General features: G+C 46.1%; 1 protein-coding gene and 1 long non-coding RNA gene across 4 annotated transcripts in view; one reads left to right on the forward strand and one right to left on the reverse strand.

Annotated features, from left to right (window-relative positions):
- Positions 1-1,863, reverse strand: part of LOC128326526 (ADP-ribosyl cyclase/cyclic ADP-ribose hydrolase 1-like) — a 49,333-nt gene extending 47,470 nt beyond the window's left edge. Inside the window, exon 1 of the mRNA XM_053253496.1 lies at positions 1,355-1,863. Coding sequence (XP_053109471.1) covers positions 1,355-1,596 — 242 coding nt within the window. The 5' untranslated portion in view covers positions 1,597-1,863. The remainder of the gene's footprint in view (positions 1-1,354) is intronic.
- Positions 1-25,143, forward strand: part of LOC128326527 (uncharacterized) — a 139,490-nt gene that overhangs the window by 92,950 nt on the left and 21,397 nt on the right. The gene's annotated exons all lie outside the window — the stretch shown is intronic.

Genomic DNA, 25,143 nt, shown 5'->3' on the forward strand with positions numbered 1-25,143 from the left:
TCCCATTGTGTTCAGTTAGTCTTACTCCCAAGAAAGTGCACGTAGGAGAGGAAAGAAGTTATATTTAAACTTCTTTCCACCAAAGCATTCAAGGCAGTTTAGAATTTAAAATACTAAAACATACACATTTTCAAAAAAAAGTTTAAAGAAGTAGAGTTGTCTCAGGCCCATCATGGTATTTGCTAGGAGCTGGTGCAATGAGCTCCATGGAGTGAGATTATTTTCTCCTCAAACTAAATAAAACTTAAGAAACTGCTGAGGAAATGGTTAATTGGGTTGACTGAGTACGCACATACATTTTGCACTGTAAGAAACTGAACCCTGAACCAGGAACCAGTGACTTCCTGTTCAATCCCACTTCTGCCATGAGCTTACTAGGTTATCTTGGGTAAAGGTAAAGTGTGCCGACAAGTCAATTTCGACTCCTGGTGGCCACAGAGCCCCATGGTTTTCTTTGGTAGAATACAGGAGGGGTTTACCATTGCCATCTCTTGCACAGTATGAGATGATGCCTTTCAGCACTTTCCTATATCATTGCTGCCTGATATAGGTGTTTCCCATAGTCTGGGAAACATACCAGCGGGGATTCAAAGCAGCTTGTTAGTCAAGCATTTCTCCACAGTGACACTTAAAGAACCTTGGGTAGTTCACTGTTTTTCAGCCTCAGATCCTACCTGCAATTATGTCAGTTAAACACTGACCTACGTTACAGGATTGTTGTAAAGATCAGTGAGCTGTTGTACACCATGTACTCTGAACACTCCATAGCATTACAAAATACTAAACATTATTATTTTAAAATTCATCCTTGATCCAGTTTCCGTCATAAATACTCACACAGGCAGGCAACCTTAAATGCTATATATACCACCCGCCGTCCGCAAAGTTTTATTTAAAATTCCTGCTTCCAGTCCTTAATGCAATCTTTTGCTTGGAGAGCACAGAAGATAAAGCACAGAAGCCTTCAGTAGTAAGATAAAATTCAACAGGAAGAGCTTTCCCCATCACTGCAAGTTGGGAAAAGTGAAATACATTTTGATCATGCAGATACTGAAGACACAGGAGTCCTAATGCCATGCAGTGCATAACAGAGCAATCCTCTTCAGGAAAAAGAATGAGCAACCATGCTTACTGGGGGCAGTCAGATTCAGTTTATCCAGCTAGGTTTCAATGTGAGCTTTTGATTGATTTATTTTTTAATTCAGAGCAAGATCATCTTTAAAACTCACATTTTACTCTACAATAATTGCAATCCAGTTCTCTCACTGATTTTCCTATTTACCGATGAATACACCACAGAAGATACCCTGTACCCTGCTTATATCATTCATGAAATCTTATTCTTGCTACTTACTTGAGCTCGGGGTTCACTGTAGTGATATAGTTATAACATCTCCCCAGGATGATTTCTCGCAGGTGCTTGGTGGTTCCATTGCCACTCCACTGCCGTACGTCTGAGCTGGTGTTCTCTTCTCTTCCAGGACTGAGCACAGCAGCCAACACAACAACAACAACTAATATAACAAGCAGAGCCATGATCCCTGTTACTATCAGATTATGCCTTCGGCTTCTTGAAGAACTATTTTGGAAGGGCATTTTGTTAGATGTTTCTGAAGAGCAGCAACAGCTGTTGTTTGTGTTGCCCAAGTCCCTGACAGAAAAAGTAGCTTTCTAAAGCCACGCAATGCACACAGTCACCGTTTCTGTTTCTTTATCTCTCCACCCGCTCACTCATGTGAAGACCAACAAACAGTGGGGGCTGGAGTTGCATTTCTATTGGCTCAGACTAAAAGGCTTCACCTGAATCAGGACACCAGCAAACTCATTCAGATCTCTGACAGTCAGATTTATGCTGCTGAGGCATAAGACCACTCACTCATCCCTGTTTTTAAATGCCACTCTGTACCTCAGTCTTAGTAACCTACTTCTCATAGGGAGGTTATTCATTTACCACCCTCAGAAACAATGCAGCAAGACCACTTTGTAAAGTAAACTGAAGTTTATTTGAAAGAAGAAGCAAGGAATGCCTTCTAGCTTTTCCACCATTGTTTATTCTTCTTTCACAAATTTTGGTAAGGCAGTTCACAAACCCATGTATTTGCAGCAGCAGAGGCCTTCATTACAAATATACTATTTAAATAAGCAATCAGGGGAAATCACAGCCTTGAAATTCTACCTTTAAAAAAAACTTGAAAAAAACATAATAGGTAAAAAGATAGATAGCAAAATCTTGCTAACCATGAATAAAATTTCCCCAATATAGAGGATTTGACTCACTACGGACAGCCTTTCCACACACACACTGCTCTGTGGCAAACCCAGGATGTCACAATGAACAGGGAGCTACAGCCAATGCCAGCTTCCTCCTTGTATGACATGGGTTCACGAGCACATGCTTTTTGCATCCGCACTTGACATTTGTAGCAGAAACTTCAAATGTGTAGGCTGATAAGGGTAAACACCCCACCCAGGACTGGCATACCATACTGGAATGTGGCGGTCGCACCCTGATAAGCACTCCTCCTATACTGTGGCAAAATAGAACCAATCCGCTCTTTCCACGCTCTCTCCCTATACATTTGCACCACCTCTTTTGTACTCTATAAATAAACACACCCTTCTGATTAGTGATGTGCACGGTCCGGAGAAGTCCGGACCGGCACCGAAGGGGGGCCTTGTTTTTAGAGCGGGGAGGGCTTGCTTAGCCCTCCCACCTCCTTGCCCCCGCCAGTGCCCGTATTTAACAGTATAGGGGCGCTGGAAACCAGCCGCCCCCCCGCCGCGGCGGCGGCGGCGAAATAACTTCCAAGGCCAGCCAGCCCTCCCTCCCTCCCTCCCTCCCAGCTAGCTGCCCGCCCGCCCGCTCACCTGCTCGCTCGCTCACCGGATAAGAAACGAGAGGAGCTCCGGCACAGAGCTCCTCTCGTTCGGAAGGCCTCCTGCAGAATGGTGGTTTGCGTGTGCGCGCATGCGCGCGCCGCAAAGCACGCCGTTCTCCGGAGGCCCGGTCTACCCGCTGGGAAAGGGCCGGGTAGACCGGGCCTCCGGAGAACGGCGTGCTTTGCGGCACGCGCATGCGCGCGCGCGCGCAAACCACCATTCTGCAGGAGGCCTTCCGAACGAGAGGAGCTCTGTGCCGGAGCTCCTCTCGTTTCTTATCCGGTGAGCGAGCGAGCAGGTGAGCGGGCGGGCGGGCAGCTAGCTGGGAGGGAGGGAGGGAGGGAGGGCTGGCTGGCCTTGGAAGTTATTTCGCCGCGGCGGCGGCGGCGGGGGGGCGGCTGGTTTCCAGCGCCCCTATACTGTTAAATACGGGCGCTGGCGGGGGCAAGGAGGCGGGAGGGCTAAGCAAGCCCTCCCGCCCTTAAAGGCATACCCCCCACCCGGACCCGAACCAGGCAGGGCCGGACCGGTCCGGCAGTTCGGCCATTCTTTGGAATGGCTGCCGGACCGGTTCGGGCACACCACTACTTCTGATGTTCAGGAGGTCCTGCATTGACACCGTTTCCGCCTTGTTTGTTCCCTCACAAATGTCTTAGGTGTACATCTAAAACCCCTGCTAACTGGGCAAAGAGGCACCTTTTACCGTGGTGATTCTCTTTATTTAGCAGGGGGAGAGTAACTGGCCCTATCCACCCCCAGCACAGTACCTCCAGTGGCTGTTGCTGGTGTCTATCTTGTCTTTTTTTCAGAATGTGAGCCCTTTGGGTACAGGGAGCCATCTTATTTGTTTGTTATCTCTCTTTGTAAACCGCCCTGAGCCATTTTTGGAAGGGCAGTATAGAAATTGAATAATAATAATAATAATAATAATAATAATAATAATAATAATAATAATATAATAAAATGTAAGGTGTGACTCGACCCTGAGAGTTTCTATGTAAACCCTGTGAGCAGTCACAGTCTCCTTCCCCATGCAGTGGTTGACATCCAGACTACATTAATCCTGAGTACTCCCACTGAAATTAATGGGACATGAATAGACATTACATTGTCCGTCTGTACAGATGTCTGTACTGTTTCCACACCTACTCTGACACATGCACACTACCCACATGCAAATCTATGGTTGGACTAGAGTTACTAGTCAAATTAGCTCTAAATATAGCTCTCAAAACCAACCTTGTAAGTGCACATAATAAGGAATCACTGTCTGGACACAGGCAGACAGAGGAGCAATGGACTCAGATACAAGCAGTGTTCCCTCTAAGGTGTGAGCATGTGCACACGCTCACACATTTTTTGATGACGACTCAGTTAATTTTAGATCCCACTCAGGTTGGATCAGGAAGGCCCCACCCTGAATGCATGTGCACACACACTGCCTTGATACTGCCACCCAGAACAAATCTAACAAGGCTTCTGAAACAAAGCTGGGTCATATGTAATGCAGAACTGTGGGTCCAATGGCACACACATGCTCTTCAGACGTAACACTCCGGAGGCTCTCTGTAATCAGTGAGTCTGAAGAGGTGGGGGAGCTGGCTGAGTGGGCTTCCTTCTTTCCTGAAGGACAGCCCACACAGCCAATAGCAGCTGGAGTGAGGGAGGAGCTTCCTCCTTCAGCTCCAGTTTGTGATGAAGGCAAACTATGCTCCCGGGTTTGGAAGTACCTCTGGCACCGCTGAAAAACGGTTTACAGTGGTGAAACTTATTACAAACTGAAGGTGAAAAATGGAATTAGGGGAGGGAAACCACGGATCCATTTTTTGGTTTAACTGTAATTGCCCGGGTTTGTACATTCAGGTATGGGAACCAGAGGTGAAGGGACCTCCAGTTTCCCATTACATATGAACTGGGCCAAAGTTTAATGACATAACAGCAGCATAGTACAAACTGAAGTGTTTAGTGGCAGCTCAAGGAATACAAACGATTTTCTGAAACTATAGTAAGAAGGACTGGTGGCAGGAGTGATGGTTATGCTATGTTGGCAAAAGGGGCAGTGGGGAGTGGGGTGAGAGAGCGGGAGGGAGACAGAGCAAGGATTGGAAGAGAGAAAGTTTTTTGTGACACAATATGTTTAACAAAGGATGTGAAATAGTTTGTGATAGCAAACAAGAGACAAAAGCAGTGGGAGTGGAATATGCCCAGTTCAGGGGCGTAGCTATAATTGAGCAAAAGGGTTCAAAGAACACGGGCCCCCAGCTTCTGAGGGCCCTCCAGATCCACTCCTCCCTATTTTCTTCATTATCTCCCTCATTTTGGGGTGGCCGCCAGAGAGAGGGATGAACACAGGCCCCCTCTCCCCTAGCTACACCCCTGGCCCAGTTTCTCACATGCCTGGGGTAAAAAAGGTAAACAAAACAGACTTTTTGTTTACTTTTGTTACTTTTTCTTCGTTTGATGTCCCATGTTTGAAGCCCACAGGGAAGGGGGGAAAGCAAGCAAGGGGAACAATGAGGTTTCCAGGCAAACACCAGGGTTAGTGTTGTATTCTTCCTAGTCTTCCTTTGTGTTTTGTTGATTAGAACTTTGTTCTAGTGGGATTCATGTAGAGCAGGGCTGCTCATCTTCAACTCCCATAAAAGATGTTGGCCTACAACTCCCATAATCCCAGGCTATTGGCCACTGTGGCTGGGGATTATGGTAGCTGTAGTCCCAAAACAGCTGGGGGGGGGGAAAGTTGAGCAGGCCTCCTGTAGAGAGAGAGAGAGAGTGTGTGTGTGTGTGTGTGTGTGTGTGGTGGGTGGGGTGGAGTCAGAAATAAAAGGGAGGGAAAGGAGAAGGAAAAAATGGAGTTCCTGGAATAAAGTCTTAGCTAGACAAACATACATTACTTTGTATTTATGAAGGCAGCAGCTATGAAACACATTAGCTCATGAGTCACAGGCCTGCTATGTGAAGGACTCACCTTCAAAGGCTTCTATCTGAGAACACCACTTAGGAATCTCTCTGGGGTCTTGGGGCTCAGGGGTCTTGGAGCTTTCAGACAAAGCACAAGAAGAATCTCGTGTAAGTCTGACACTGAGAGTATCCCAAGGCTTCGGGTTGTTGAGAGCAACAGGGCAGTATAGCAGTTGTCCCACACAAGCATGCTCAAAGCTAGTGATTTCAATTCAAGGTTTGTACTCCAGAGTCCAGTCTGCTCAGGGACTTAGCATCTCAATTATTCAGCTTAATGAAAGGGAAAGGGGGTTAATGTGTTCATCTGGGTCAGGGGTTTACAAGCTGTGGTACTCCAGATGTTGCTCAGCTACAACTGGAATATACAAACCACTTGATTAACAAGCTACACAGAAATCTGCATTCTTCAGATGAACTCCAACAATAAGAACCAGCTAAGAGCAATAATTTTTGATAAAGTCAACTATATACAACAGCAGTGGGTTCTTTCTACATGAACTTTGTGGGAAATGAACTATTTGGCAATAATGGAAGAATTATTTTCCACATGAACTTTGTGGAACTATTTGGCAATAATGGAAGAATGATTGGTTCATGTATGTCAGCAATCTGGCCACCCAGAAGGGAAGTCCAGGAAGATAGTCCACAATACAAACTGGGCTGCAGAAACGAAACACGGCTCGGAATAGTTCTCTATATCAGGATCGGGCTGAAAGCTGTCAACACGAGGGTTGACAAATGTTGTCGTCCAGCAGCTAACAGAAAGCTGTTGACGTGCTTTATAGTCCAAGCTGATAACTCTCAGCTGGCAGGGATTCAAGGTTTATTAGCCTTCTGCAAGAGGCATTTACTTCTCCTGATAGTTTCCAGCTGTGCTCTTCATCTTGTGACACACTGTTGCTGTGGAGTCAGTGGGGGTTGCCTGCACAGCTCATCCTCTAGTCTGCCAATCGCTGTCTCTGCTGCCCCAGACTGCTGTACCTGCTCTGAAACACCAGCCGGACCCTCCTCAGCCGTCAGCTTCCCCTTCTTCCTCACTATCTGAGACCGAGGGTGTGACAATGTAGTCACATTTCATTGGATGTATTACTGTGATTTTATGTAGATTTTAGATTGGAATTGATGCAAGTTCAGATTATTGGTTTTATTCAGGCTATTGGATACATAGTGAAAATAAATACTAGGTTCTTAAGTTCAAGATATAATGCATTTTATGTGATATTACATAGAGGTAGGTTTTTTGTATATTCCTGTTGGCTTTTGTACCCACCACAGTTCCTCATTGTACAGCTCAGCTACAACTGCCACCATCCCCAACCACAATAAATTGTAGTTGGGGATGACAGGAGTTGTAGTTCAGCTGATCTGGTTGAATCCTAAGGGGTGGTGATTTAGCAACTTGAGCTGCCAAACCATCGCCATGGTAGCTGCCTTGCTACTTCTGCAGAATTTTGTTCTTGGGAATTTGTGGCTGGGATAGGCTGCACCTTTTATATTATATTATATTATATTATATTATATTATATTATATTATATTATCATATCATATCATATCATATCATATCATATCATATCATATCATATATTTGATTTATATACTGCCCTTCCAAATGGCTCAGTATGGTTTACAACAGGATAAAACAATTAAAACCAGTTAACAAAATCAAAACTATAAAAACAGAATAAAACCAATTAAACATTCAAATAGCTTTTTAAAAAAAACACTGGAAAACCAGGGCAACCGTTTAAAACAATTTAAAGCAGTTTACAGTAATTTAAAAACCCTGGAAAGCCAGGCCAAACAGATAGGTTAAAAGGGCTCTCCTGAAAGCCCTTTGAGTAATGAACTCAAATTAAGGATTTATGCTGGGAGTGCATTCCGTAGCCCAGGAGCAGCTATAGAGAAGGCCCGCCTTTGAGTTGCCACCAGACGAACCAATGGTAATGGAGACGGACCTCCTCAGATGACCTTAACGTGCGGTGGGGATCATGCAGAAGAAGGCACTCTCTAACTCGGACTTAAGCCGTTCAGGACTTTAAAGGTAATAAAGTAATTGTATTTTGCCCAGAAACATATTGGTAGCCAGTGCAACTGTTTCAAGACAGGCATAATATGGTCTCTCCAGGTTGCCCCAGAGACCAGTCTGGCTGCCGCATTTTGAATTAACTGAAGTTTTCGAACTACAAAGGCAGCCCCACGTAGAGCGCATTGCAATGGTCAAGCTGGGAGGTTACCAGCTTGACTAAAAGCTGATGCACCACTGTTTTGAGGTCATTCTCTTCAAGGACGAAGCTGTCAAATCAGCTGGAGCTGATAGAAAGCACTCCTGGCCATGGCCTCTTCCTGAGATACCAGGGTGAGGCCTGGGTCCAGGAGTACTCCCAAGCTGCGCACCTGCTCCTTTTGGGAGAGTGCAACCCCATCCAGCACAGTAAGAACTAACTCATCCCTCAGATTCTGAGCCCCCACAATGAGCACCTCTGTCTTGCTTGGATTCAGCTTCAATGTGTTATCCCTCATCTAGCCCATTACTGCCTGTAGACAGACATTTAGAGAATGAGTGAAATTTCCTGAAGATGAAAAGGAGAAGTAGATTTGGGTGTCATCAGCATACTGATAACACCCAGCACCAAATATCCTGATGACCTCACCCAGTGGTTTCATGTAGATATTGAAAAGCATTGGTGACAGAATGGAGCCCTGGGGGAGCCAGAATGGAGCCATTTTGAGGAGCAACTATCACCAAGCTCCACCATCTGGAATCTACCCGAGAGATAGGAGCAGAACCACTGCAAAGCAGTGCCCCCTATCCCCAACTCCTCCAGGTGATCCAGAAGGACACCACGGTCAATGGCTGAGAGATCCAGAAGAACCAGCAGAGTCACACTCCCTCTGTTGGTTCCCTGGTAAAAGTCATCCATCAGGCCGACCAAGGCTGTCTCAACCCCATAGCCAGCTCTAAAGCCAGTTTGAAATAGGTCTAGATAATCAGTTTCCTCAAAAACTGCCTGGAGCTGGTCGGCCACCACCCTCTCAATCACCTTGCCCAACCAAGAGAGATTGGTCCAGGGAAGGCTTCTTAAGGAGTGGACTAACCATTGCCTTCTTCAGACAAGGAGGCACCCTACCAGCAATGCATTTATGATATTAACTAGGCCACCTCCAACAATCTCCCTGCTAGATAGAAGCAGCCAAGTCGGGCAAGGCTCCAGAGAATAGGTGGTAGGCCGCACCACCCCAAGCAGCTTCTCCACATCCTCAGGAGTCACAGATTGAAACTGATCCAATCTAATACTGCAAGAGAGATTGCAGGACACCTTCTCCATAGACCCTGCAAAAACAGTGGAGCCCAAGTCGGCCTGAATACAGGAGATCTTGTTTGCAAAGAACCCATTAAAAGTATTAGAGCAGAACAGCCTTGGGGACTGATTTGAAATAGAAGGCGCAGAAACTAAACTCCTCACAACCCGGGATAGCTCTGCTGAGCGTGGACTTGCAGTCGCAATGCGTGCAGACCAAAATCTCTTTTTTGCTGCACGCACTGCCGTTGCATAAGTCTTCAAATGGGTCAAATGCGGTATCCTATCAGATTCGAACCGAGTTCTCCTTCACTTGCGCTCTAGTCGCCTACCCAACCACTTTAGCCCCCGCAACTCCTCAGTATATCAACTCCTCAGGTCCATACCAAGGGTCCTGTTTTGAAGCAGGTCGGAAGGGACACTTAGGAGCAATCATGTCTACTGCCCTGATGAGTTCCCTGTTCCAGGTTCCCACCAGGGCATCAACAATCACCAGCTGCACCAACATCAAAATTCTCCAAGGCCTTTTGAAATCCTACTGGGTCCAGCAGCCTTTTTGGATGGACAATCCTAAAACCACCCCTGCAGGGGTGGATTGCAGCTGTGAAACCAACCTTAACATGACAATGGGGAAACCACTGGATCTCCCACCCATGGAACACCCCCCTAATCTGAACAAAAGACCAAACTGAGTATGTGGCTGGCAACATGAGTTGGTTTAGAAACTAATTGAGATAGGTCCATAGTTGTCATGGCTGCTATGAACACCTGAGCTGCACCAGACAAGCCAGACCCAAAGTGGATATTGAAGTTCCCCAGCACCAAAAGTCTAGGAGACTCTAACACCAAATCCGCGACCAGAACCGTCAGCTCAGTTAGGGAGTCAGTTGGGCAGCAGGGTGGATGGTATACCAACAGAATCCCCAATCTATCCCTAGTTTCCAGTCTCACAAATATGCACTCAATATGTCAACTGTCTCACAGGGCCCTGGTAAGAGAAATGGAATTCTTATGGACCACAGCCACTCCAACCCCCACCCCCCACCCTGGCCACTTCCTCTAGCCTGCTCCACGATAGAGTAATCTGGTTGGGGAAGCTGAGCCCACACTGGACCACTCGCCTCCCCCCAACCAGGTCTCAGTTATACATACCAGGTCAGCTCCCTTATCAATGATCACATTGTGGACAATTTTGGTCTTATTCTGAACTGAACTGGCATTGCAGAGGAGCAAGGCGAGACCCTGTGGGTCGTTGGAGCTGCTCCCCGAGGCCTGAGAGTTGGCAAAGCACTTGGAAGTGGAAACAGTTACAGGGGAAGGGAAATCAGTAATTTAGTAACGGCCAGCTGCTCTGCCCTGCCAGACATGCATCCTGGAGTGCTCCCTGCCTCAGACCCACACTTCGACAGTGTTACTACTCTTCTTGCTCCAGACAGACTTCTTGAGCTTGAACTTCTTGGCATGATAACCGGAGCAGCCCAAGGGAGACTTAAAGGTGGCCTGAGGATTTTTGTTTCCACTTCCCTGTGTGCAACAACATCACCCCTCACTCTGCTTAAACAAGCTGCTGTGGCTATACTACTTCACCTGGGCCCCGGCTCACTGCTGATAATCGATACATATCTCCGACCACAGCGTCGGAAACCCAAAATCAGCGCTTCATGGGCTGAATTCGAACAATACACAGTTGACCTCTTTCTGGACAACCCGGATGCCCTGGTGGTGTTGCGGGGTGACTTCAATGCTGACTACACTCTATTCTCCCGACACCAGCTCCCACCACCCTGCTTGGAGTCCAAGAACACACCCCTCTCCCACCTCTCTAAGGACCAAAGATCAAACTATGAGGGCTTCTGCCTTGCAAAATCAACTGCCAGGCTCATCCTCCATATATTAAATGGCCGTCCAGGAAAATATACTTACTTATCTGGCTCCAAAACTAGTACCATTGATTACATTGCTATCTCCTGGAACATGCTACCTTTTGCCGAGAATTTTGACGTAATACCTCACATGGACAGTGACCGTTTCCCAATCTGTCTTCAACTACTGCCTCCCTATCAGCAGTTCCATATGGAGACCCACAATCTTACCTGCAGGACAAGCCAGGGGCCATGCAAAATGGACTCCCCAGTTAGATAAAAGAATGAAGCAGCTCCTTGCCGAGGAAACCCTACAGAGTTACCAGCTAGACCTAACATCAGCGGATCCCTCCCGTGGCCCCCTGACAACATACAAATCCCTAGTCCGTGTGCTCCAAAAGCTTTCAATCCGCAAGGCTGATCCACCCACAAAGTGGCCTGTGTGCCCATCCAAATCATAGTTTGACAAGGACTGTGTTGACCCCAGGAAAGCTCTTGTTTCTGCCTACCATAGCCATAAATCCAGCATGGGAATCAATGCTGCAATGGCCCTCCTGCACCTCCTCAACCTTAAGAAGCAATATAAACACCTACTGGTATGCAAGAAGAGAGAGGCAATGAAGGCCACTTGGTCACCACTCATCCAGGCGAGCAGAACAAAGGACTCAGCTCTATTCTGGTGCATCATGACCCACCACAGTGGCAATGGTTTGGCCCAGTCAGCTGCCCATCAGAGGTCTGGGAAAGGCACTTTTAGAAGCTGTATGAAGACTCCACTGTGGATGGTGGCTCCCCTCTTCTGGATATGGAGGACTTGCTGGGGTGGCCACCGGTCACTATGGCCAAGATTGAGATTTCTGGTTTCCCAAACCAGAGCAGGGATGGACCCCAGGGAAGATCTCACCCCCCTGGAACTTTTAAGGAACAATAAAGAGTGGTGGGTTCCAGTCTTGGCATCGCTTTTCACCTATATTGACACCCATGGCTGAATTCCCAAGGACTGGGGACTGGCAATTATTGTTCCTATATTCAAAAAGGGGGGGGGGAAGGATGCCCCTGCCAATTACAGGTCTGTCAGCTTGCTCAACACCATCAGCAAGCTTTATGCTAGACTACTGCATGATAAACATAAGGACAGGCTAGACCAAGAAAATTTGATTGCAGAGGAACAAGCAGGCTTTAGAGAGGGTAGATCCACAACTGATCAATGCCTGGTACTTCAGCACCTCATTTAAAAATATTTTTCTAACAGCTCAACCTCCTTTTATGCTGCCTTCATTGATATCAAGGCTGCTTTCGATTCCATCTCCTGAGTTAAGCTATGGGAGAAGTTGGACACCTGCTCTACCTGATCCATATCCTTCATGCCGACATGACCCTCAAGGTAAGGTACAACCCATAAGGGCACCTCACGAATCCTGTCCCAACACAGAAGGGAATCAAACAAGGCTGCATCCTGGACCCGCTCCTTTTCAACTTTTTCATCAATGTCATACTGAGACACATCAGTAGCCCAGACTATCACCCCCACCCCCAAGCTGGTGGATAGAAGCATCTCATCATCCCTACTCTATGTTGACGATGCTGCAATTCTACCTAGGACACTGATAGGCCTCAGAAGAGCGTTAGCGACCCTAGCTCAGTATTGCATAAATGATCAACAAGAAATCAATTATTTTTTTAAAAACCCAAAGTTATGGCTTTCACCATAAAAACCAAAGTTATGGCTTTCACCCAAGACCTGCCACTGAAATATAAATGGGTGAGGTCCTGTATGCCTCCGGTTCAAGAAAGGCCCACTGTAACCATGTTGCTCTCACTGCCCAGAGGACCTCCATTGCTATCCTTAAATTCCTTCAGACCAGAGGGCGACAATATATACCTGCAGTGCTCAAACTATTTGAGGCCAGGGCGTTGGCACAACTCCTCTATGGGGCCCAATCTGCCCCTCTGTCCAATCTTGCCCCTTTGGAGTGAGTGAGTCCACGTTTCTAAGAGCGGCCCTCCAAGTCCCTCATTGTTTCTCAAATGCTGCCCTACGCTTGGAAGCGGGCATGATTAAGGTTGAGGCCAGAGTGTAGCTGTCAATTCTTAACCTCTGGGTTAAGCTATCCCTCAACCCTCAGAGCCTGGCCCCCCTGACCTTACAGAACAGTTTTCAGTCTTCTTGGGAAAGGGCCGTGTGATCTAAACTGCTGCTCCTGGGCTTTTCTCCCCCTCTCCTACTTGCTATGGGCCGTGATCAGGCAAAAGCAGCGATCAAAAAGAGGATAATGGACACTGAGTGCCAGGCTGACCCTACCTAGGTAGGGTCCCAACCTTCCTATCCCTGGAAAGCCTCAGATACTCTGCCTTCCCCGCCACATATCTGTCACAGCTAGAAACCCCAAGCCACAGAAGGATGTTTACCCTTGCCCGATGTCATGTCCTCCCCTTCGTTGTAGTGGAAGGCACATACAGAAAGATCCCAGTGAATGCATTATTTTATCTATAATTTTAGAGTAGCTTTTAAAAAAAAAGTAATTATGGTTTATAACAATTAGTATTTTTATTATAATTTTAATGCAACATGATGACCATACTGCTTTGTGATTACTTTTAATTATGATTCTCTGTACTATCTTATGCTGGTCTTGGACCGTAATAAAGATGATTGATTGATCTGTTCATGAATGCACTGGACTGTACACAGATAGTTAACACATGTGAATAGGGTTTCTTGACTGGCGTTAGCTGGAATTAGGGATGCAGCCAGGGGGCTATGTTGCTTTCTGCCTGCTGTAGGAGTGCCCGTTTGCTTCCATTATATGCCACTTGTCTTTTTCTAAATAAAACATATTTATTTATTACAAATCTAAATAAGTAAACAGGCTGTATTTATGTGACTTTTCTCTGATCATTTTCTCTGATCACCTTTCTCTGCAGAATTGTGCAACAACTAGAATCAGAGGGCTAGGAGCCAAGATGGTGACTGGTTAACAGCTCAATTGACGAGCTCCTGCCCCATCCTGGGCTTTTCTCCCCCTCCTGGGCATGCCTTCCAGGGGCTTGCCTCCCCGCAGGTGGAAGAAAAAGATCTCACAAGAGCCCTGCCAGCAAGAGTCCTGCCGACGAAAGTGGAGGATGCATTGGAAAGAAGAAGCAAATGAAAATCAATGTTTTTCTTTCCCCCTCAGAAGCAGCAGTGGGAGATGTGAGTACTGTGAGTACCAAGAATAGATTTACATTTCTGGGCACAGAATCTCCCTCCCCTTCAGCCAAGGAGGCCACTTCATGCAAGCTGGAAGGCAGCTATAAGAAGTCGGACCTGACCTCAGTCACACATGTGTTGGTAACATCCAGATTAGACTACTGCAATGCACTCTACGTAGGGCTGCCCTCGAAGACTGTCTGGAAGCTTCAGCTGGTCCAGAATGCTGCTGCAAGGATGCTCATGGGTGCAAGTCACTTCATGAGTATCACACCCATAATGCAGCAGCTTCATTGGTTAGCGGTCCGTTTCCAGGCTAGATTCAAGGTGCTGGTTTTGACCATTAATGCTCTACATGCTAACCTCCCCTGCTAATGTTGCAACCCCTGCTAACGTTGCAAAGAGGCACCTTTTAACGTGGCGATTCTCTTTATTTAGCAAGGGGAGTGTAACTGGCCCTATCCACCCCCAGCACAGTACCTCCAGTGACTGTTGCTGGTGTCTATCTTATGTTTCTTTTAGATTGTGAGCCCTTTGGGCACAGGGATCCATCTTATTTATGTATTATTTCTCTGTGTAAACTCCCCTGAGTCATTTCTGGAAGGGTGGTATAGAAATCAATCAATCAAATAAATAAATAAATACATGGCTTGGGGCCAGGGTACTTGTCAGACCACATTCGCCAATATGAACCTGCCAGGCCCTCCGCTCATCATCTCAGTCCCTGCTCATGGCCCCTCCACGAACAGAGATCCGGTTGGTGGCAGAGACAGGGCCTTTTTGGTTGTGGCCCCTCGGCTTTGGAACACCCTCCCTGAAGAGCTTCTGTTACCTGGGAGACCCCAGTTACCACAAACCAGACAGACAAGGATGATTGAAGGAAGCAATAGTCACCATTTATTGAACCAAAACCAGCGCTGGTGGCTCTTTCCTGTGCCTCGCGGCCTACCAGGAAAAACGCGCCAAATACCCAGTGCCTTGGGGTTTTATACCTTGGCATTGTTACACAGCTGGGCGTCCCCCATTCAGCCCGAGGGACCAATTAATTCATTACATTTACACATGTGTTTGCCTTGAGGCTGGACTTTGCCCTAAGTTTCGGTTCTTCAGCAGACAGATAAGCAAATTAAGAGAAGACACATCCACATTCCAAGAAACAGAACAGTTACAGTTTGGAATAAGCCGATCATTCGACCCCTATGCTAATGAAGTTTGCAACACCCGTACCCTCTTCTCCCACCCTGTCTGTCCTTGGCAGATAAGTAACTCAGCAAGGAATTTTCCATTCCACACTTGCAAACTCTATTAACCATTTCTTGACCAGTGCAAACCTGAGTTCTGTCTCACTCTTTTTGCAAAGACACTTTCCCATTCCATGAGAACAAAGTAATTACAAAGCAGCTTTCAGAAAAGGCATTTCCCCCTCATTCCACATTTCCCCCCTTAGAAGCCATTTTATGGCTTCTCTTCCTGAGGTACATAGCCATTATATGGGGGGCAGTTTCTTTTCTTACTATCGCTGAGATAGTGGATTGCAAAGCACTAGTTATACATAGTATTATGCAGGGCAACAGTAGCAGTATTAACACAACAATAGGAAAGATCATAAACGCAGATTTCAACCAGTTTAGATCCAGTGAGCCAATTCCATAAGTCCCAGTCTGTCACACTGCCGATCCTCTGAAGGCTCCCCTTCCTTTCACTTGACCACTGCTTTGGTCTGTAATAGAAAGACATCCCTCTCGGGAGAGACAGTTCAAGGCAATCCTGCTTATGCTAGAAATAAAAGACAGATGCATGTTTTACCAATTTCCCTCCCCTGGGTAGGGACAACATGCTGAAACTGAGTTCCTGAGTAGCCCAATACAATAAATAAACCTGAGGCTATTTTCAATTTGATCTTTTGGCATTTTCTTTCCAATTTATGTTTTTGTTTTCCTGCTTGCCCTCTTTTCTCCCCCCGAAGTCCAAAACAGAAGATAATGTCCTCATTTACTTCACCTGATGAGCAATCCTGAGCAGGAGGCAAAAACAATGAAAATCAAAAAGAGAAAATAATAATGTTCACATCCATACCCCCTTGTGGGTTTGTGACTGTAAAGGCATTAAAATCCGACAGGTCAAACAGTCTTGTCTCTCGAGAGGCCACAACATAAGCTCCAGTGCTCGAATATCCAGCTGTTTCTCCAAAAAGACCAGAGCGGTGTACTGCATAAGTCTGCTCTTTCACAACAACCCTTCGAAGCAGGCCAGGCCGTTTAAATAGCTGGCCCAGTGTCACCCAGCAGTGTGGTCGAATGAGGATTCAGACTCAGGTCTCCCTGGTCCTAGTCCACCACTCTAACCACTACGTTGGCTGCCTACATACTTACAGACTTCTGTCAGGGCAATCAATCTCCATCCAATGTATCTGACTTCATGATTCGTCAGTGACATCTGGCCTTTGGGATTTTCACTGTCCCCATTTCAGCCACGTGTAGATAGTGTTCCAGCTCTCCATCTTCAGCCTCATCACTAGCAAGCTTGGTAGGGCAACAATATCCTCAGAAAAACCTATAAAAGAAACAGTCCTTGCCCCCCAAGAAAAATACTATACCTATTGAAACAGGATCAAAACCCCTTACGTGAGGTCCAGTGTCTCATGAAACAAACAGGCTTCCTAGTTAAAAGATATCATTAAGAAAAATGTCCATAGTCTCGCCGAGGAGTGAAGCCTGTGATAAACACAGTCATTATCCAATCTCTAGTCAGGAGCTGTGAAAACAGGGTACGGATTGTACGACAACACACAAACTTGATTCCTATTAAACTGGGAGGTTTTCCAGATAACATGCAAACCAGTCTTGTGGAACTCCCTTCCACTTGCAGGAGTGGCAAAACAAAATTCCTTTCACCAAATCTCATGTCTGGGATCTGGAATTTCAAGATCCAGCTGCTGTGAAGGCAAAGCAGGGCTGGCGGTGGGACGAATTTATAAATTTTGAAGCCTCAGACCCATTGATAATAGTTTACAGCAAAATCAATTAGCAGAAACATTTCATACATATTACAAAAATATAAAACAATAACTGCATTTGACTATCTGACTTAAAATCTCTTTTCCTTCTTACCCACAATGACAAGTTGCTATTCAGAGATCTTCCTTTTCACTCAATATTGGGAGTGAGGAGACTACACTCCAGTCATAATTTAGCATTTGCATGTTGGAAACACTTTTCCATGTACAGTCTATACAAAAACAACTGAAACAGAGTTAGAGGAATCTAAGAGCCCCCTCTTTTTAGTCAAGCAATTTCATTACAGCCATAGGCCATACAGAAAATGTAAAGAAAATTAAAAGTATACATTAATACAGAACTTTTCTCCAAGCTCCCTTTAGCTCAAGAAAGTATTACATGTTTGTAATAAGGAAATCACCATAAGCCAATACTACAGTATAAAATCACATTTGGCAAAAACAATTGCATCTGAATGACAAGGACACACACAATCAGACATTTGGGAGAATGGAGTGGACAGAACTCGCCCTTTCTTCAGCATATATAGACAACCTAGCCTCTATATAGCAAATTACCAAAACACTCTCACATATATGACAAAAAAAAACACCCATCAGCAAAACAAATAGGCAGAAAGGCAGAATACCCTCTGCATTTTATCAAAACGTGGAATTTCACACAAAGCCTAATAGAAACAGAACTGAACAGAAATAAAGTTCTCAGGAACAGAATCTTCACAGAAGCATCTCTGGACACCCATAGAAACATACACACATATACACACCCACAGCTCCCCTGAAATTAGCATCAGTCACAGTTAACATTTAAACAAACATTTTTGATGGAAAACAGGGAAGTTCAGATTTTAAATATCATTTTAAAAACACAACAAAATAAACAGCTACATATTTCAAACTGCATTTAAACAAAATAAACTGTGATATAACATTTAAGTCTGTTTAGGGCTTAACCCATGAGCAAGTTAAACAGTCAAGCGGAACAAATAAACCCCAAGAAAACACAGTCACTAGCAAAATGGTCTATAAATCAACATTCTTTTCATTCCGTTGAAAACTTCCCTTTTGTCAACACCCCGTGTTGGTGTGAGCAGATGCAGGGACTTGGTGAACTGTCCCTGCCCCGGGAAATCAGTAAGTCAATTTGGATATACTCAATTAGGCCTGCCTCTACTACCTGAGCCCCAAGGAGCATAACGGGCTCCTATCCTGGCACATGTCACGTAACGTGCACAAGCTTTTTCCCCCTAAGTAGACATGTTGCAGACATGTAGGGATTCCTGCAGTAGCCTTGCGGGGCCATTTCTTCCCCTGTGGGTGGACTGATGGTAGTGTTCTACCAAAGTGTGTCCCAACCCTCTGGGCATTGCCTGCCTGCTGTCTGGCTGAAAGGACCAGCCCTGGTCCCTGGCTGGTGACTCAGCCATCCTGGTTTCATCCTCTGGGTGTTCTGGGTGCTGTGAGTCCCAGAGATCTGTGAGTTTGGACAACAGGATCCCCTGTCGGGCTGGATCTGCTTGCAGACCCTCAGCCACTCTTTGGGCTGCCTGGTCAGCCCTCCTGTTGCCTTGTGCCTTCCTGCCATCCCCCCTTTGGTAGCCCCTGCAGTGCATAACAGCCACTTGCTGGGTACACCAAACAACCTTGGGCAGGCAGAAGATCTCCTTACTGTGTCTCATCTTCTGGCCCCCTGTGCTGATGGTAACCGGTTTGTCCTCGCCCTCCTTGGGGAGGCCAGGCTGACAAAGTCTCCTGGCTCCTGCCTCTCGGGGGCCCTTGTGATGGTGGTCTTCCAACACCTGTCCCTGTGGCATCCTTCTGCCAGACTTGTTGTGACCACCGACCTCCCAGGCAGGAGTTTCCGGTTTCTCGTGGGGCACTCCTTTCCTTCCCTGTGACCCTCCTCTCTATCCTGACCTGTTCCTTCTCCTGCTCAACTTACCCATGCCTTCTGAAGTGGTGGCCGCCAAAAGTTAAACTTTTGTCTCTGGCCATGAGCCTTTCCTTGGGCATTCTCTGCCCAAGCCTACTGGAAGGCTCCCGGCTTCGTCCTGCGCTATCAGGACTTTGGTGGCCTCCGGTTTCCCGTCCCACCACGCCTTCCACTTCCTTTCTATCTCCTCTCCCCTGTCTGCTGCTTTCCTTCTCTGCTCTCCTACAACCCTGCTTCTCCACCTTCTGTCTGTAAACATTACCTTCCTGGCTTCACAACAAGCAACTCCAAACAACATGCCAAACCTTCAGTACTTCACACTTTTCCTTTTCCTTCCCTTAAACCAGCCTCTTTCCATCTGCCTTTCAACAATTAACCAGCCTTTACATCACATGCACCAAATAAACCTCCTGAAACATCTCTACCTCTCTGCACCTTTCCAAGTGAATGTGTGCCAATCTCCTGCAACTTGCACTTCTCCTCTTGAGATTTACCTCCATCTCTGCTGGGCAAATGGTCCCAGCCTGCTTGCCTGGGCCTCTGCCCTCATGGCTACTCAGAGGGTTGCCTGTTGCTTGCAACAGCTCCTGAACCATGGGGGAGGGCATTTGGTCTCAGGGACCAACCTGGTACCTATGTTCCACGCCTTCTGGATTCCTAACATCTTCAGTGGGCCAGGATCAAAATGATCCTGCCTTCCTGATTTCTGAGTTGGGGGAGAGAGCAAACTGCCTCCTTCCTACCGTGTTCCTAATTCCCACTGGCCTTGGGGATACAGAACCCCAAGTGCTTCACACGGTCCTGGCAGGCTTGGGCCTCTGGCTCTCGGGACTCTGTAACCTGTAGTCCCTCAGAGCCCCCCCAAGCCTGGCTTGAAGCTCTTCAGCATCAACCCTTCCCCTCCCATTGTTTTCCCAGAGGCGTGCTCTCTTACACTCTGAACAAACAGACAAGTGGGGGGGGGAACGGACTGCAGGTAAGGGATCCACGCAGTGAGGCACAAAAGGATTTTAGACAGACAAATTCACACTTCGCACCTCCAGTTTCCGCTCTCCTCCCGTCGCCGAGACAGAAAACGTACTCAGGAGTCCCGCCTCTGCCAGTGCAGGGCCACACTCAGGGTGGGTTTCCCCCTTTGGGGTCCCCCTCTGCACTCACCAAACTTTCAAACTGCACACATTCACACCAACTCCTCCGTTGTTCCTCCTCCCAGAGCCTGTCCTGCTTTTAGGCAGTGCCCTCTGCCCACAGCGGCTCTTGACCTAGGGTGGGCTATTCCCTTGGTCTCCTACCCGTCCTGGGACTCCCAATACTTCACCTGTCCGGACCCCTTGCGTTGGTGTGCCTCGTTCCGCGCCCGTCTTCGGTGGACTTGGGAGTCTGGGTCTCATGCTGCCGGAGGTCAAAACCTTCCTTCTTATAATGGGAGAAGTGGCGCCGAAGGGTTGCTCTCCCACGACGTGAGAAAGGGACCCCCAAGTAGCCACCGATGGGCAGGTAAATCACCAGCAGACCTTCCGAGTCACGGCACCAGTTTATGTTACCTGGGAGACCCCAGTTACCACAAACCAGACAGACAAAGATGATTGAAGGAAGCAATAGTCACCATTTATTGAACCAAAACCAGCGCTGGTGGCTCTTTCCTGTGCCTCGCGGCCTACCAGGAAAGACGCGCCAAATACCCAGTGCCTTGGGGTTTTATACCTTGGCATTGTTACACAGCTGGGCGTCCCCCATTCAGCCCGAGGGATCAATTAATTCATTACATTTACACATGTGTTTGCCTTGAGGCTGGACTTTGCCCTAAGTTTCGGTTCTTCAGCAGACAGATAAGCAAATTAAGAGAAGACACATCCACATTCCAAGAAACAGAACAGTTACAGTTTGGAATAAGCCGATCATTCGACGCCTATGCTAATGAAGTTTGCAACACCCGTACCCTCTTCCCCCACCCTGTCTGTCCTTGGCAGATAAGTAACTCAGCAAGGAATTTTCCATTCCACACTTGCAAACTCTATTAACCATTTCTTGACCAGTGCAAACCTGAGTTCTGTCTCACTCTTTTTGCAAAGACACTTTCCCATTCCATGAGAACAAAGTAATTACAAAGCAGCTTTCAGAAAAGGCATTTCCCCCTCATTCCACACTTCGGCATGCTCCCTCCTTCAGTGTTTTAAAAAAACAACTAAAAACACATCTTTAAAAAGAGGCTTTGTAATGCTCAATCTTTGGTTATATCTGGTAGGTTCTTTAGTTCTTAGTTTTTATAACTCTCAATTTTTAGCTTTTAAAATAACTTTTAATTTGAAACTTAATATTGGTTGTGGTTTGAAGCCTGACTTTTAGCTTGCTTACTTAATTTGGTTAATTTCATTACTTTTATTTTACATTGTATCTACTTTATTGTTGTGAGCCACCCCGAGCAATAGTGTACTGGAGGGACAAGATATAAATATTTTAAATACATAAATAAAATAATAAATCAAACCCCTCCAATACTGGCTCATCAGAGGGCCAAGCGGGGAAGCTCCTCAGGACAGGAAGGCAGGGGCCCCATAGCTGCCAGCCACACCCCTCACCCATTGACTGACCTAGTCTCTCAGCAACTCTGTGATGCCTGTTTAATTTCACTGGAATCCTTAATCATTATCCTTGGCAGGTTAAACCACATTGTAGAAAAAAATGGACAGCTTAAGGCAGGTTTTCCAGCAATTCATCGTAAAGAACCAACAGGGGGTTAAAAATACAGTTGATATCATCAGCTCCCAACTAGCCCCTCCCCTTGTGTCTGACTCACTCGCCCCGCCTGAGTAAGGCACCTTCAGGACTTTTGGGAATCCACAGTTACTCAATTTTTCAGAGAGTTTTGCAAACATCTCAAATTGTCTTTTAATTTCCCAGATACGATTATTGCAACTGGGCTAGTCATCAGGCAATTATTAACTCATTGTCTTGTCTCTCAGACTCACAGCCAGAAATGATTGGATTAGTTTCAATCTACTATCTCCCATCCAGACTGAATATGAAACTACTCTTTCCAACCTTTAAAAATGCAGCAATGATCTCAAAACTAATGTGCTTGACACATTGCCTGCAAATTTACAATGTTGTGTCAAGGAGAGTCTTTTTTTTCAAAGGCCTTTAAGAAACCTTATCTCTGGCCAAGAGATTCATAGCCCATCTGTCAAAGTATTTAAAACCAGTCACAATAAATTCTCCAGTCAAGACAAAGCGCTACTAACTTCCTCCACAGAGACAGCTAATTTGCAGCCTCACAATCCCATCCAAGATGAACTGTTCCAGCTAAAAAATAAACTTATTGCAGTTATGCAAAACTTAAGATCACCAGCAAGAGTAAAAGGGGTCTTGTGCTTAGCCTTAGACTCTGGAAGTGATCTGTATCTAGAACAGGATGTGGAAATTCAGCTCACACACACAATCTCAAGACTTTCCAGCCCCTCAACTCCAAAATCAGGTCTTGCTTCAGACATGCACAGCTGGACCAACCTGATGGAGGTAACTTCTCCCACTAAACATCTACTGAAAGTGCACCCGTCGGACTTTGAGTCAGATAGAGAAACTGGAAGTGAAAGTGAAGATGACAGCAAAAGAGACAACTGAGGAGCTCTGTCTCTCAGGCTTCCCCCTACCTCCCCTGGTCGTCTCCTAGATGCCGGGGCTCCTAATGATTCTGTGGAGGATTCCGGTCCACCTAGGCTTTCTAGCTTATTGGAATCTATCCCTTCTTTGATATACAGTACAGTGCCACTCCTCCCCCAATCCTTCCCTCCCTGTCCCTTCTATAGAGTTTGTATCCAGGAATAATCATGTCCCGCTGGTTCTCACTATTCCACCATGTTTCTGTTACACTCACTATATCTATGTTTTCATTACTAACCAAGTACTCCAGGTCACCCATCTTGGCTCAGAAGCTTCTGGCTCGGATCCCCTGCTAACTGAGCAAAGAGGCATCTTTTAAAAGTGGTGATTCTCTTTATTTAGTAGGAGGAGAGCAACTGACCTTCTCCATCCCTGGCACAGCATCCCTCCAGTGGCTGTTGCTGGTGTCTATCTTATGTTTCTTTTCTTCTTTTCTTTTCAGATTGTGAGCCCTTTGAGGACAGGAAGCCATTTTATTTATTTATTTATATCTGTGTAAACCGTTTTGGAAACTTTAGTTAAAAAGCGGTATATATAAATATTTGTTGTATTGTATTGTATTCTGTTATTGGTCTATAGACACCTATACACCGGGTCCCTCACCTGGTGTTGGTGTGTGCTATCCCCTTTACCATCATTTGACCTGTTTGACAAGCTGTCCTGTGTTCCCTTCTGCTCAACTCCTGGCTCTAGTCTGTCCCCTTCTGATTTATCCGAAACATGTTCTCCCTCACACCTAGGGGATTTTGCTGGCCGAAGCAGATACCACCCAGTTCCTGTCGGCAACCCCCCAGATATCATTTTAAAAGCTGCTCTGCAACTTCTTGATTTTAAGTGCCAGAAGTCTGGTTCCATCTTGGTTCAAGTGGAGCCCATCACCACTGTTTACTCCCACCCTGCCCCTGTTTTGTCCCCCCGCCACCTTTTTGTTTCCCACCTCACCTCTGGACCTTTCCTGCTTCCCTTTTCCCCTGCCAGCAGCTTGCTCACAAACTCTCACGAGAGCTGCCACACATGGTATTAGCAACGGGTATGCCTAAGAAATACATATATATATACATATACAGTGGTGCACCTAGGTAATTTTGGAGCCTGGACCTAAAGGCCTTTGGAGCCCCCCCCCCACTGGAGTCCCCCCCCCGTTGAAAGTTAAGCATCATCACACACACACCATGTCACACAGTATTTTAAACACGTGGGTTCTTGAGGGCACAATCAGCAACTTAACTCACAAGAATGTAATATAAAACAAACATATTTATGCAAATATGCATTAGCAGAAACATTTCCACTTGCAATGTAACATCTTCCCATCCCACATATTACCACACAAAAGCACCCAGAATCTGTGATGCATACAAATTGTCATTGGATCCTACAGTCATAAAGTGATAAACATGTATGTGTGAAGCAGGCATAAATGTCATTCAGAGTGTTAAGTTCTGAGACAAGGATGAATTTTTATACTTTATAATTGTTGGAAGTTAAAGGACTTTGTGCTGTGTCTTTGTCTTAGACAGTGGAGGACAGACTAGTAAGTCAGAGGGCTAGAGGGTCAAGACATTGGTCATCACTTCTCCACTGCTCTGATGCTATCCCTTTGATATATAGATTGCTAATCTCAGGAACTAACTTCCTTTCTCTCTCTCTCTTCCCTACCTGCCCTTCTACCTTGCAACATGGCAAGCCTCTCTCCCTGCACCATATGTGCAGAGAAGCTGCAGAATCCATCTGCATCCAGCTAGATAGATAGATTAGAGATCCTAACTCCTCACTTTCCTATCTAGAATGGAGTTCCTTAATAAATGCCTTTTATATTGATTTGAAACTATGAATTGGCTCCAAGTTACTTTACTCTCAGCACACACGCATGCCTAACTAAATTTCCGCTGTGTTGTGCCTCTGTGCACTCTGCTATAATGAGAAAGGGATTCTCTCACCACAGGGAATTTCCAACAATAATAATATAATGTAAAGTGGCAGCACTTTATATTAGGGGGTGTTTGGTAAACCAAACTACACCACTAATACAAAATTACTAATTTCAAGCATTATTTATTATTATCACTACTACTACTACTACTTTTCAATAGAACAGTTATCTCAAGGCAAAGTTCAGATGTTGTAGCCCTGTCACAAAAGGGCTCACAATTTAACAAGAAATACAAGTAAGATATGAGCAACAGCCACTAGAGAGGCACCACGCTGGGGTGAACAGGCACAATTGTTCTCCCCCTGCTTACATGATACCACTTTAAAAGGCATCTCTTTGCCCATTTCTACAGGTGATGGAGTCATAGGAACATAGGAAACTGCCATATACTGAGTCAGACCATTGGTC

This window comes from Hemicordylus capensis, chromosome 5 (genome assembly GCF_027244095.1).
Source record: "Hemicordylus capensis ecotype Gifberg chromosome 5, rHemCap1.1.pri, whole genome shotgun sequence".
NCBI classification, from domain to species: domain Eukaryota; kingdom Metazoa; phylum Chordata; class Lepidosauria; order Squamata; family Cordylidae; genus Hemicordylus; species Hemicordylus capensis.